Genomic DNA, 14,597 nt, shown 5'->3' on the forward strand with positions numbered 1-14,597 from the left:
GGTAGGCAGTATTCTAACAGCCTACCTCTACTGTTTCCTCTACAGTCTAGTCCAAGACTAAGTTCATGGGAGAAGAAACACCCCATGCCAGATTTTGTGTTTTCTTTCTGCTCTAATCCTAGTAAAACCTCAGGTATGAGTTGTACCTAACTGCTCCTAGATTACGGGGCCTTTTTGTTAGGAACCAAAAAACTTGCAATGGAGAATAAAGACAAAGAAAGGAACTGTGGTCAGGTGTAGGCTGAGTTCTGGTATGATTTAGTTCTATAATTAGAATGAGATTCCCACTGTATCTGTGGTCCACAAACCCCAGCCAAGGACTGGTACTGGTTTGAGGCCTGTTAGGAACCAGGTCACACAGCAGGAGGTGAGCGGCTGGCCAGTGAGTGAAGCTTATCTCTATTTACAGCCGCTCCCCAGCGCTCTTGCATCTTTGCATAAGCTCCGCCTCCTGTCAGATCAGGGGTGGCATTAGATTCTCATGGGATCTCAAACATTCCTGGAAACTACACGTTCGAGGGATCTAGATTGCAAGCTACTTATGAGAATCTAATGCCTAATGATCTGAGGTGGAGCTGAGTTGGAATCTAATGCCTAATGATCTGAGGTGGTGATGATAGTGCTGGGGGCCGGGGGTTGGCTACAAGTACAAGTTATCATTAGCAGAGAGGTTTGACTGCACAATACATGTAATGTACTTGAATCATCCCAAAACCATCCCTGCCTCTGCCCCCATTTTTATATAAATTGTTCTCCATGAAACCAATCCCTGGTGCCAACAATATTGGGGACCTCTGCACTATATGATATTTAGAGGTGTTCTACAATAAGTATATTAATATTTCTGATGCTTGTTTTCAGTAACATAGAATCACCATGATTCTTCAGAGGCTCTTCAGGCTCTCCTCTGTCATTCGATCGACACTCTCAGTCCATTTGAGGAGGAACATCGGTGTTACAGCAGTGGCATTTAATAAGGAACTTGATCCTGTACAGAAACTCTTCGTAGACAAGATTAGAGAATACAGATCTAAGCGACAGTAAGTGGGTAGATAATCAACCACAGTGTAAATATTGAAAGTATGTAAGTTAAAGATGGTAATAAAAACACTTGGTGTTTGAAAGTGTCAGACTTTCACTCAGCTGATCCCTGACATAGAGGTTCAATAGGTGCCCTCAAAAAAGAAGATAAGGGCTGGGCGCGGTGGCTCATGCCTGTAATCCTAGCACTCTGGGAGGCCGAGGCGGGAGGATCGCTCGAGGTCAGGAGTTGGAGACCAGCCTGAGCAAGAGTGAGACCCCGTCTCTACTAAAAACAGAAAGAAATTAGCTGGACAACTAAAAATATATAGAAAAAAATTAGCCGGCCATGGTGGCGCATGCCTGTAGTCCCAGCTCCTTGGGAGGCTGAGGCAGAAGAATTGCTTGAGCCCAGGAGTTTGAGGTTGCTGTGAGCTAGGCTGACGCCATGGCACTGTAGCCCGGGCAACACAGTGAGACTCTGTCTCAAAAAAAAAAAGAAGATAAGGATCTTGATATTTTATAAAGTCCCAAACTCTGTCTTCTTTATAAGGGTTCCTAGGGAAAATCTTATTAAAAATACTGTCATTTAAAATATATCCTTACTGTAATGTCGTTTATTTAAACTAAGCCAATTAATAGAAGTACATAAGATCTTGGAGATAATTTAGCAACTATATTTGAAAAAAGTAAGTCCCTTACACATTGATTAGCCTAAGATTATAAAACTAATTGGAGAAGAATATGTCATCAAAGTATTCTAACTCTCAGTTTAGTGCCCTGTGACATCATAATTTGGGGAAAATATATAAACATAGCATTTTTTAAGGCTATTTCCATAGTTCTGTATCTGTGGGAATATCAAAGGACAAAAGAGACCGAAGTGGCGTAAAGTAAGTCTATAAAAACAAGATTACAGAACCACATGGGTTTGAAAATGAGTGACCACTTTAGCTATCATCAGATCCAACCCTCAAATCTTACGGAATGTTGTATACATCGATTCTTAGTTTTCTTTGTCTTTCAGTTAGTTGTCTACTGTGTGCAAAGCACTGGGCTATTAACTGTGGTGGGCCACGCTACATTTCCACAATAGTCTTAAAATCTGAAAAAGGCAGAAAGCTTGTAAGCAAGGAAATACAGTGTAAGGTAAAACGGGTTAGGTGCTAAGATAGTGACACATACAGTGTTTGGGGAGTTCATAGGAAGTATAATATTACTCCTTTCTAGTTGGAGGCATTGTAGAAGACTTCTCGAAAGAGGTAATGTTCTATCTTGGTGTTGAAGGCAGTGTTTGGGGTCATTCATCTCTCTTGAGAATGCCATGGAGGGATGAATGACGCTCTGTGGATCGTCTTCCCAATTTAAAAAGAAAAAAGTGAAGAATTTACTCACGATTTTGCTTATAGCTTGAAAGAGTTCTCTTGGCCGGGCATGGTGGCTCACCACGCCTGTAATGCTAGCACTCTGGGACGCCAGGGCGGGAGGATTGCTTGAGGTCAGGAATTTGAGACCAGCCTGAGCAAGAGTGAGACCCCGTCTCTACTAAAAATAGAAAAATTAGCCAGGTGTCATGGTGCACACCTATAGTCTCAGCTACTCAGAAGGCTGAGCCCAGGCGTTTGAGGTTGCTGTGAGCTAGGCTGATGCCGCGGCACTCTAGCCAGGGCAACAGAGCGAGACTCTGTCTCAGAAAAAAAAAAAAGAGTTCTCAAACCTGCAGAAGACTGTCAGTACACACCCACACCCGGGGGTCTCCTCTAGATTGAGAACAATTACTATGAAGGTTGGATAGATAAATGGGGTTAGGAGGAGGATATCTTTCAGGAGAAAGAATGGTGTGAGCTAAGGCATGAAAACTATAATAGAAAGCACAAGGTATATTTGGGGAATTGTGTAATTCTGTTTCCCTGGAGTACAGGACATATGAGGAGTATAGTGAGCAATAAGGATGGCATGGGGTTAGAATGAGGGTTTATGAAAGGCCTTGATTGTGGAATGGGCAATTAAGATACCATGTGATAAGCATTTGTGAGAAATTAAAGGTTTTCGAACAGGATGGTTGGGGTGGAACAAGATTATTCTGAATTAGGAACGTAGTTTTAATCAGTTTATTGTAAGATTGGGCTGAGAAGAGAGCAAAGACAGACGTGTTAGGAAAATGTAATAATCCAAGCATTAGTTGGTGAGAACCTCGACTTGATAGCAGTGGGACTATAAAAGTGACGGAGTCAAGACCCTGAGAACGGGTCTTGGTGAGCTGGTGGAGGGGTAGAGGAGAGGAAGCAATCAAAACAGACAGACTTTTGAGACAAGGTAACTAACAAAAAGGTGTTGCCATAACGAAAACTACGGAGGAGAGATAGTGAAGGGATTAAAATGTAATGAGGTACCATGCTCTTTATAGACATAGTTATGAAAGTCTGACAACCCTATAGATTTTTATCCCAAATTTATATATGAGAAAACCAAGGATGAAAGTTAGAATTTGCCAAAAATCACAGTATTCAGGAAGCAAGTATGCTGGACTGGTCAGGGAATTTTGATTGTCTTCTGTCCAAAGGTGGTGGTGCATCTTAGTATTGTTGCTATTTGCATTTTAACTGTCCTTAAAAGCCTGTCCACTAAAAAGTCAGTTCTTAGATGTACCTTGAATCTAAGGAATGTTTTGTGGGTCATTCGTTCATTTGTGCAAACAGCACAGGGAGGTGCTTTAAGCATGGACCCTGGGCTAGAATCCAGCACTGCTACTTATTAGCTCTGTGACCTTGGGCAGGTTGTTTAACCTCTGTACCACAGTTTCCCCATATGTAAAATGGGGATGGCATTAACAGTACTTAACCATCTCATAGGATATTATAAAGAATAAATGAGTCAATAAATTTGTGTGCCTAGTATTTGCTAAATGCAATAAACAAGTATCTCCTGAGGGTCTGCTTTGTCCCAGTCACCATGCTGGAGCCTAGGATATAATAATAAACAAGATAGGCATTGAGACTTATATTCAGTTGAGGAGGTAGATGGTTTCTGGCCCCATTTTAATCATCACAGAGCATATTAAATTTATAATAACCATCATCCATTAGTAACCAGTATTAGAGTATCTGGGTGAAGGCGCTGTGTAGAACTGCATTCTCCATTTCTGTAGCCATTATCCACATGGACTGTTCAATAATTTTATAATTAATTACAATTAAGTATAAAAATTCAGTACCTTATTGTGTTAGCCATATTTCTAGTGCTCAATAGCCAGATATGGCTAGTGGCTACCATACTGGATAGCAGAGATACAGATTTCTAATATCACAAAAAGTTCTGTTAGACAGTGCTGATCTAAAGAAAAATTGGGCCCTTAACAAGAAACATCATGAACAAGTTCTTAAACTGGAGCTGTTTGTGTATTTTTTGTGGAAATTATTTAACATAAATAAGACTCCATGCTTTGATCATAGGCATGTGTGAAAATATTACTCTTGAAGGTATTTTCACTTGTACATTTTTAAAGTTTATAATATCGTCCATTGATAAGGTAACGTTTATGACAGAAACAGAACAGTTTGTTCAAAGGATTAATTAGACCTACTTGGTCCTGCTTCTGTTCCATGATGCTATATTTATCTTCCAAAAACATAATTCTAATTTTATCATTTTATCGCTTGGCAAATAAAATACAAATTCCTAGTCCCATGCTAGGCCTCTCATGATCTGGGTTCTGCTGGTTTCTCCTTACTGCTTAGTATTTCCCACATACAGCAATGCTTCACCACCTCCATGGCTTTGCTTTTTCAGTCTTAGAAGGTCTCAAAATAAAATCTAGCCTCAGATGCCCGATTTATCTCAAATGCCACCTTTTTTAAATGAAAATTTTCCTGATGAGCTCAGCAAAAATGATCTCTCCTCAACTTGAATAGCTTTTTGTTAAACCAAGTCTTTGAAGCTCACTGTATAACTCCCTTACAAAATAAATGTTTGTGAGCATATAATTTTTTTTCTTCTAAATTGCACAATCTCAGAGGGTAGGAAATAATTTATTTCTTTGATAGACCCCTATTACAAAGACTTAAAGTTACTAAAATCTTTTAAAAGCCATCTAGCAATGGCTGATTTAAAGCAGTTGATAGTAGATATGTATTGAGTGCTCAGTATGCCAGTCACCATGCCAAGTGATACTCTTTCATCCTCTTAACACCCTCATTTGGTAGGACCTTCATTTTTAGATGTGGAAACTGAAATTTAAAGTGTTTTGTGCCTCCCTCTGGTTTATACAGTTACTGAATGGTAGAACTGATGTTCAGATGGAACCAGTCTTTGACTCAGAACTCACAGACTTAACCCTTAACATCTTATTGTAACTTAGACCCTGAGAGATTCCAACTTAGTAGGTATCCTTCACATTAACAAACCTGGAATGTCAGAGATTTGTTTGAAGTTACCTCATTTATGTTGAAATCTTATCATATTAAACTAGTTAAATCAAAATTCAAGTGGAAGTACTTATTTTCTTTCTGAAAAGTCTTTTTTTCCCTACATGAATACCTTTAAAAGGTCTATTGAAACTTGATGGTGAAAGGTAATTTGTTTTTTAAACTAGTGCAAAAAATTAGTTTTTATTTGCTCATTTATACAACAGGGCATCTGGAGGACCTGTTGATACTGGCCCAGAGTATCAGCAAGACCTAGAGAAGGAGCTTTTTAAGCTTAAGCAAATGTATGGTAAAGCAGATATGAATACGTTCCCTAACTTCAAATTTGAAGGTAAGTCTCTTTAATTACAGATTTGTTCTTGTGAGGGATTATTTTAAGTGGAAAATATTTATAATTATTTGGATTATTTGGAGGATTAAATGACAATTACATGTGAATTTATTAGAACCATGATGCATGTATGCAAAGTTCTGGATAAATGTTTGCGTTAGATAGGAGATCATATTAACATAGAGACTAAATGATGGGTATCTGAAATCAAACTGCTTGATCTTGAATCCTGACAATATTACTAGCTGTATGAACTTGGATAATTAACTGGTGCCTGTTTCCTCATCTGACATTTGGTGAGAATTATAGTATCTTTTTCATATGGTATATTTAAATGACATAATATATGCAAAGTCAATTAACAGATAGCCTGGGCTGGGCGCGGTGGCTCACGCCTGTAATCCTAGCAATCTGGGAGGCCGAGGCGGGAGGATCGTTTGAGCTCAGGAGTTCGAGACCAGCCTGAGCAAGAGCGAGACCCCGTCTCTAGTAAAAATAGAAAGAAATTGGCTGGACAACTAAAAATATATAGAAAAAATTAGCCAGGCACGGTGGCATGTGCATGTAGTCCCAGCTACTCGGGAGACTGAGGCAGGAGGATTGCTTTAAAAGCTCAGGAGTTTGAGGTTGCCGTGAACTAGGCTGACGCCACGGCACTCTAGCCCAGGCAACAGAGTGAGACTCTGTCTCAAAAACAAAAAAATAGCCTGGCCTGTAGGAAGTATTGCACAAATGTTCAGCTATTGTTATATTTCTATGTAGATATTTAAAAACAGTAGATATTCACTAAAAAAAAATTCAAAAGATTGATGAGTTAAATCTTGAAGCTTTCTAGATAATGCATGTTATTGCAATATGGCTAAGCATGAACCTTTTTTTTTTCTTCTTAGATCCTAAATTTGAAATCATCGAAAAACCTCAGGCCTGAAGAAATAAAGTAAAATTAATCTGATAAATTATCATGAATTAGTTGTACAACTAATCAGAAGTTTCAGAATAAACATACATTTCACAACTGTCAAATGTTCTTTTAATTCTGATTCCAAATAAATTATTTGGTAATGTTAAGTGTATTCTCGAGTGTATTGAATTCTGTGTTTTAGGCTTGTTTTGAAATCCTTTCATTTGTTGTAATGAAGCAGTTGGAGACCTCAGATAAATTAGGCACAAATTGCCCATAACCCTGCCAGACTCTTCTCAGTGTGCAGGGGTATCGTTTTAGAAACGGAGACTTATTGCATGAGGTGAACCAGCCTTACCTAATGGAATGTTTATTGTGGAGGGATGTTACACCCTCTCCTAGAACATTAAGAAATGGTTTATAAATCCTTTGACATATCTTTCTCAGGAAATTCAAGTATAATTTTTAATATGTACAGGAACATCTGCTATGTTTTAACTTCCATCTCCTCACATGTTAAATGCTTTTATTCCAGTAATCCAGGTCCTTCATCTTTGCTTGCAGATCACAGTCTGTTATAGATCTATAATAGAGGGAAAGGTGGGGAAAAAGCCAAAGGAGAGTTCTACAAAGGACCTTACTTTAAAAGATTAACCTGTATGGTGTTGTTTTGTCTAAGTAACAAAAGATCCAGCGGATATGTCCTGTATAAGTGGCATATCAGACACCATCAAAATTTCAATTAACTGTAGATAGCTCTCAAGGAAAGTATTTTTTGAAAAGGAAAAACAGCCATGCCTTTTTATATCTGACAATCTCTCTGATGTTTCAATAAATGTAGGTCTTAATCTTTAAAGGTTTTCTTTAAAAATGTGAAGTAAATAGCTGCCTTTATGAAATTTAGCTCACTTCAAAGGAAATATATTTATGCTGTGGCATGCCATAGATGAAGTCCAACCTGGTGAGGAATACCTTTTTGAAAGATCCATAAATATTTTCCGATGGCATAAGTGTGATTAAACTAACAAGATGTGTAGAGAAGGAATTGGGGAAGGTAAAGTAGTAAAAGAAGTAGCCCAGTTTGCAAACGCAGCTAAGCAATGACAGATTAGTTGAACTACTTTTATTTAAATAATTGTAGACATTGAAACAGTATCTGATGTTTAATTAGGGCAGTATTTACAGGTAACAGGAAGTCTAGATGCTCAGGGCCTTTCTCTAGCCTCCCATGACCTGCCAGTCAGGAGAGAACAAACTGATCTTTTCCCTCCCTCTGCACTTAAAATTTAGTTGAATTTTACCTTTTATAATCTTACACCTGTTTATCTCATATGCATTTTTTAATCTATGTCACAAGTATGTGGAATTTGCCATATCCCAGTCTCTTCATTGATCATTGAAACGGGATTCTATTTGTGATTAACTGTAAGAATCACCCCACTCCCATGCCCTATATTATAGGGCTGTGCATGTTTATCTAAATTTTGGTCAGGCAAGTGCTCCCTGTTTTCCAGCTGAGCCTTTAGTGATGCTGTGCATCATGGATCTTCATCAGAGCCTCATCTTCCTCAGCGTGCCCTCCTCTTTTTGGCTAGACTGCTCCAACTCTGCAAACTCCAGGCTTTATCTGGCACTTCTGCCTGCCATTATGCTCCTCATCCCGTGCTTACCATTTAGGACCATCTTACATGGTTGTGACAGAAGACCTCGGTCTTCTCCCAGACTTCTGGCTATTTAAAATTTGGGGGTTTCTGTTGTTTTTGTTTTTCCCCACTTGTCTGGTGTTATGGGTTGAATTGTGTTTCCCCAAAATTCATACACTGAAGCCCAACTCCCAGTACCTAACAATGTGACTGTTTGGAGACAGGAATTTTAAAGGTGTTTAAGTTAAAATGAGACCCGTAGAGCGGGCCCTAATCCAATCTGACCGGTGTCCCTATAAGAAGAGGGAAATATGAGTTGAGAAGTAGGGAGAACTAGAAAGGGACGTGTGTCTGTTGCTTATCTAGTGCTGCCTTTAATAATAAACAAAAAAGGCTTCTAGGCAATTTTTACTTATTTAATTTCACGTAGGGTTTTTTGTTTTGTTTTGTTTTTGGTTTCTGTTTTGGTGCCTCTGGTGTAGTAGCCTTCCAAATGCTAGCTCTCTGATAAGATGCATGTATGAGGAGAGGGGGGCTGAGGGGTAGTTGGTTTCCTCAATTATACAGATTACCTTAAATGAGAGGTCCTTTCCACCTTTTCCAAACTCCCCTCAGCTCCCACTGGAATACTGTAAGTCCACAGTCTCTCATTTCAGATGTTTGCTCTTGAAACGCTGGCAAGAATTCTCAAAGCCAACTACTTTCAGTGATCCCTGCTGGACCCACTGGAAACTCACGCATCCTTCACCTACAAAATCTTGGAAAACAGGTGCTTCACCATCTTCCCATGCCTCCCCCTCTTCTTGATACTTTTTTCCAACTCTTTTCATCCTGCTCAAACAGCTGCTGTTTCCTTGGCAGGTGCCTTCAGTTTTTACAAGTGTTTCTCTTTAAAATTCTCTTTACTTGCCTTGGGGGTGAGTTGGGGAATAGTACTCCTCATAACTTTGACAAACTTGTTCACTGTCACACAGTTTGGACAATTCATTCTCTTGGTCTCTCTGCCTCTCATCCCCTCTCTCTCCCCTTATTCCCTCCCACCCCTAACCCATCCATACCCACTTGAGCTTATATGTAGATGGTGTGGTGGGTAAAGAGGAATGATGGACTGGAGTAATTATTTCAGGGTAGCACTGTCTCTTTGTGAACAGCCAAGGGGTATTTATAACCAATGTATTTGGCATTTTCTCTACCAAGTGGGACACCTGTCTTCAGCCTTTGGGCAACAGAAAAACTCCCAATTAACATACTGTTACATAAATATATCATCTTTATGTATAAAACTTTTAAAAATTCTCTTTGATATATTTTGTCCTAAAATTTAGAAAAATAATGGCTGTATACTGTGTATCTGAAAAAAATTTTTTAAAGATTTAGAAAAGTTTTTGGACCTACTGCAACTTAAGTATAATTCAATGGTAGTTAAATATTTGGAAGGAAAGTAAGTTTGTGAATGAAAAGTTAAGAAGCATGTGCAACTTTAGGAATCCAGCTACAGATCTTGGAAAATCTTAATTTTTACACTCTCTTTAAAAAGCCTTAAAAATAGCATATTTAAATTTGCAAATAAAAAGATCATAAAATGAACCTTTGAAACAGTCTGCCTTCAATCTCATAGAAGTTAAACAGGTCCTTTGTTGATACACACTATTCACTTGTTTTTAGAGCACTTTTTTAGTAGAAAGAATAAAGCCATTTTACACTCTCGTCTGTCTTAATATGTACATTTTTTCAAACTTAGTCAAGTAAAAATGTGGCATATATTAAAAAGTAACAAATATTAGAAAGTACCAACAAATAGTTTATAGTTCACCTTGAATTTCCTGACGAATTATTACTACTAAAAGTGTTTTAAAAATTTACAGAACAAGAAAGAAGGAATACTAAATTTTAAAATTTGAAAGCTGGAAAAATATTTTGAGCTTTTTAAGGAGTGCATGAAAATGTCCACCTAACTGTTAAAAGAGTAGGACAAGAGAAAAATAATTTCTGTCCAGCTTTCACCCATGGAGCAATAATTTGTGTAACTTTGTATAATATAAATGAACTGGATTATAATACAGAACACAATAGTTTATTAATATTCTAACTAAATCTCTGGAGGAATGTTATTAAACAGTCTTTAAATTTGCTCTTTCACAAATGTTCCTTTGATTTTTAAACATTCATTTATCATTTATTAGATACAATTACATGTTAGATACTGTTAAATACTTTGGGGCTTATAAAGATGGTTCTTTTCTCAAAGTGCTTCCAGATTGGTAGAGGTGTCAGACATGTAAATATCTAACTGTATTATAAGACAGAAACCAATAGGTGCTATAAGGGGATCAATCAAGTGCTACGAAAATTCAGAGAATAAAGAAATTTCTTCCAGCAAGGGAAATAGGCTGTCATAGAGGGAGTGGACTTTGACTTGTCTCTTAAAAAGTAGATAGAATTTACACATCTTGTGATTAGAATAATTAGCATTCCAGGTAGAGGCAGTATTATAAGTAAATGTATAGAAGAAGAGGAAAATGGGTCATTAAGATAAAAATCACCATAGTTCAGCTCGATGGTAGCATAAGGCAACCAAAAAGGATAGTGGAACATGTAGCTGAACAGGTAGGTTGTGACAATATGATGGGATGGATGTGTGTGTGTGTGTGTGTAGGCGGGGAGGGCTTGAATTTCAGGCTAAGGAATGTGGACCTTGGTGATAGATTAGGTAAAGGAAGAATGAAAGATTTTTAGCCAGGAGTAGAAGGGAGTTGACATTGCTCAAGAGAGTAATCAGGCAAACTGACAGATGGAGTGTGGGGAAGGAGGAACTTGAGGGCAAAGGAGCCTTTGGAACAGGAGAGATTGAAATTGTGACTAAGATAGAGGTACCCTCTTAGGGGAGGAAGGTCGCAGAAGAAGAAAGTTAAGATAGTAACAAAATCCGGAGATAACAGGATTAAAGCAGTTGATCAAAGAATCAAATAAGCCAAAGAATGATGGAGTCGATGAATAAATGGGAGGTTAAAGGTGGAGAGATTTACAGATAGGAAGGGGGTGATGGTGGTGATAGAATTTGAGATCTAGGCATTAGTGGAGAGTGGATGAGAATGAAATGGCTCAATGTGGTATTTAGATGGGAAGGAGGAGGAAGGAAGGCAGAAAAGTTTTATGTGTAGGCTATGAAACCAGGGAGGCCATGGATGGGCCAGAGATTACTGAGCACTAAGGGAAAGTGTGAGAAAGCACAAGAAAGGAATATTGAGGGGTAGAGAAAAAAAACATGATGTGTGAAACATCCTGGATCAGATGGACCTGGGTCCACACAGACCCTGACTCCTCACTCGTCAGCTCTTGGCAAATCACTAACAGTCTGTTTCCTCATCTGCAAAATGATGACATTGCCCACTTTATAGCATTGTTGAGATGAGATTTTATACATCCTCACCTTGACCCACCCACCCCCACCTCTAACATATATAAAGTGTTCAATAAATAGTTTTTGCTTTTCATTTTCAGAGCATTTTTTCTCAGCATTTGAGAACTTGGCAGTCATCCAAACAGAGATGATGAGATTCTAATCTTAAGCAGCTGAAGGGCTAGCCTTGTAGCTACAGATGGTAAGAGGGTGTAGTTTCCTGGGTTTCATCCAGCACAATAGCTGGATGACTCTTCCCCTGCACTGTTAAATGGGGCTAAAACGTTTAGCAAGTTCAGCTATTTTTATTAATGTAGAATTTAATCAAACAAAGCCACCTGTGGAATGAGGGAAGTTCTTTGCAATGTTGTATTAAAAAAACAATCATTCCAGATTTAGTTAGGTTAAACCTCCAACTAAAAATAAATTAATTCTAGTTACACAGCAACAATACAACAAAACTTACTATTAAAGATTCTAGAGCCCTAATCTCTGTACAAGACAATTCACTGCAAGAAAATAAAATGCTCTCAGAATTACAATGCGATTTTACCAGCTGTTTAGTGTTCAAGTTTCTCAAGTAAAAGCAAATGGAGACACAAGCCTAGACACCAGGGACCCACAGGTATACATTTAATAATTAGAAAATTAGTGCCCAATATTATGTCCTTTGTGTGGGAGAAAGCATTCTTTATACAATGATTTTTACTTAGCTGTATACAATATTTTAAGATAACGTGTAATATATGACACAAACAGAGTGTTAGATGCATAAAATGAATCTGCTAGCCTGTGATGTCTGAAAAATAAGCTTTTCATCTATTAGTGAAGCTAAGGCACTACATAATCCCCCCACACACACCAGTATGGATTTGTGTGGTTTCAGTTGAAGAAGTTGATCTTGTGTGATGATAGATATTTCTGAAGAGGCATCTTCAAGAATCACATAGGCATTTGCCAGTGTAAGAAGAAAGCATTCCTCAAACCAAAGCAAATCTTCCAATCAAACCATAGGCAATATTTAGCTTGATTTCTTACAAAAGCCTGTAGACAGGTATTTTTTTTCTATCCTTCACCACCATGAGTTGGGAAACTATGCCTGTGAGCCAAATCCTGTCTGTGCCTGCTGTTTTTGTAAATAAAGTTTCATTGGAACACAGACACGCCCATTTGCTTATTTTCTATGGCTGCTTTTGTGCTACAGTGGCAGAGTCCAGTAGTTCCAACAGGAATCATATGGCTTAAAATATCTACTGTCTGGCTCTTTACAAAGATATTTGCTGACTAATATGGCGTTTGGGACACAGCCATGTTACAGAAGCCTGATCTTCAGGATGGGATCTAGTGAGTAGCAACGAATGCCACAGACAAATCAAAGGGGTAGCAGGCATCTTCCCGGTGTCCAGGCACATGCTAGGCACTCAGTGTGTGCTTAATCCATTTGTTTGTTCAGTGAATGCTGGAGATTTGCTTCGCCTAGTGGGTAGGAAGAGCAGACTCCTTCGAAAGCAGCTTCACCATGTTCAGAGTGATCTTTTTCTCCAGATTTGTCCAGAAGAACAGGACGTACCCTAGCCATATTTTGATTACGAATTGAATAATCAAAATAAGTTAAAAATGACAATGCTTTTTAAACATAGCCTAATCGCTCTTACTATTAAATGTATCATTGGAACTTTCACATTGTATCACTAGCTGGAGGCTTTTTGTGGTTAATCAGCTGAGAAACCAGATGATCAGACTTACTTTTCATTTCAGCCATTTCTTGTGTGCCCTCCTATGGCTCAGGAAGGGGGCCAGATGCAGGGATTCACAGTGAGCTTTTTCATCGCATTTTCCTTACAGACAACTACTTCCTTCTGTATCCCGCTTTCCCTAAAGCAGGATTGGCAACCCCCACCCCCAAGGGACTTGGCCTGCCCAGAATTTCACTGCATAATTTTTAGAGACAAAAAGATGCGAAGTCATCACTCATACAGGTAAAGGTATCTGCAAGGTTGTGTAGGACCCAGCGGTGAGTTCTGATGTCGAGGTCACTGATCCTCTTCAAAGAAGTCTTAGGGGAAGGAAACAGCAGCAAGCAGCTCCGAGGGTGAAATGAGCCACTGGGATTTGTGTTTGACCATCAAAATTACGTTTAATGAAGAAAGCAGCGACACACAGCAGGTGAATCCTATGGTGCACACCTGTGAGCTCCAGCCATTAGGTATTTCTTTTCATGTTGCCGCTGGTTCTCAGAAATGAAAATAAACACAGAGTGCCAAAAATCCTTGGGCATAAGACTTACCCCCACTTCCTCCTTTCTGTGGATACGTTAGTGATAAATGAGCAGCGGAATAAGGATTATATTAGGGGAGAAAAGAGGATTCTGGTAGAAATGAGACCAGAGGTTCCTTTTGCATCTGTCAGAGTATTTTCTGAACCCCCTAAGTCAGATTTTTGTACAGAGGTGTGTGCAGTTTACATTTTCATCATCTATGGATTAACTTCACAATCACTATATTTTAGTAACCTTCTCTAGAACTTAGGACACTGTTAACATTTCACAAAACCCAGAATATTACAAAATATTTTGATTCTTCTAACTCAGTCCAGACGTGGAAGCCAGACTATATTTTAGGTGTTGACAGAATTATTTGTTTAAAATAACAAATGCAGGTGAATTAGCAGTCATACAAATTATAATGAAATATCAATTTCATTTCCTCATGTACTTTTTTGCAAATGTAAGACAAAACAGAGTTTTATAATAGTTTAATAACTTCCATAACAACTGTGGTTTTGGTGTATCTCAAAGGTGGAATCTTTTAAATTATAAATGATTTTGTGTGCTTGAAATCCTAGGAAAAGAAAGAAAAAACAAGTTTAAGTATAATGT

The 14,597-nt window shown here is 38.4% G+C and overlaps 1 protein-coding gene across 8 annotated transcripts in view; it reads left to right on the plus strand.

Annotated features, from left to right (window-relative positions):
* ATP5J (ATP synthase, H+ transporting, mitochondrial Fo complex, subunit F6) overlaps window positions 1-6,841 on the plus strand; it is a 10,677-nt gene extending 3,836 nt beyond the window's left edge. For 5 of the 8 annotated variants that reach the window (XM_012640147.1, XM_012640146.1, XM_012640149.1 and 2 more), the window contains exons 2-4: window positions 862-1,040; window positions 5,651-5,775; window positions 6,666-6,841. In XM_012640147.1, coding sequence (XP_012495601.1) covers window positions 877-1,040; window positions 5,651-5,775; window positions 6,666-6,703 — 327 coding nt within the window. In that variant the 5' untranslated portion in view covers window positions 862-876 and the 3' untranslated portion in view covers window positions 6,704-6,841. The remainder of the gene's footprint in view (window positions 1-861; window positions 1,041-5,650; window positions 5,776-6,665) is intronic. The other 3 variants (XM_012640150.1, XM_012640152.1, XM_012640144.1) reach the window with 1 other exon arrangement.
* The last annotated feature ends 7,756 nt before the right edge of the window (window positions 6,842-14,597 follow it).

Source organism: Propithecus coquereli, unplaced genomic scaffold (genome assembly GCF_000956105.1).
Source record: "Propithecus coquereli isolate 6110/MARCELLA unplaced genomic scaffold, Pcoq_1.0 Scaffold149, whole genome shotgun sequence".
NCBI lineage: Eukaryota > Metazoa > Chordata > Mammalia > Primates > Indriidae > Propithecus > Propithecus coquereli.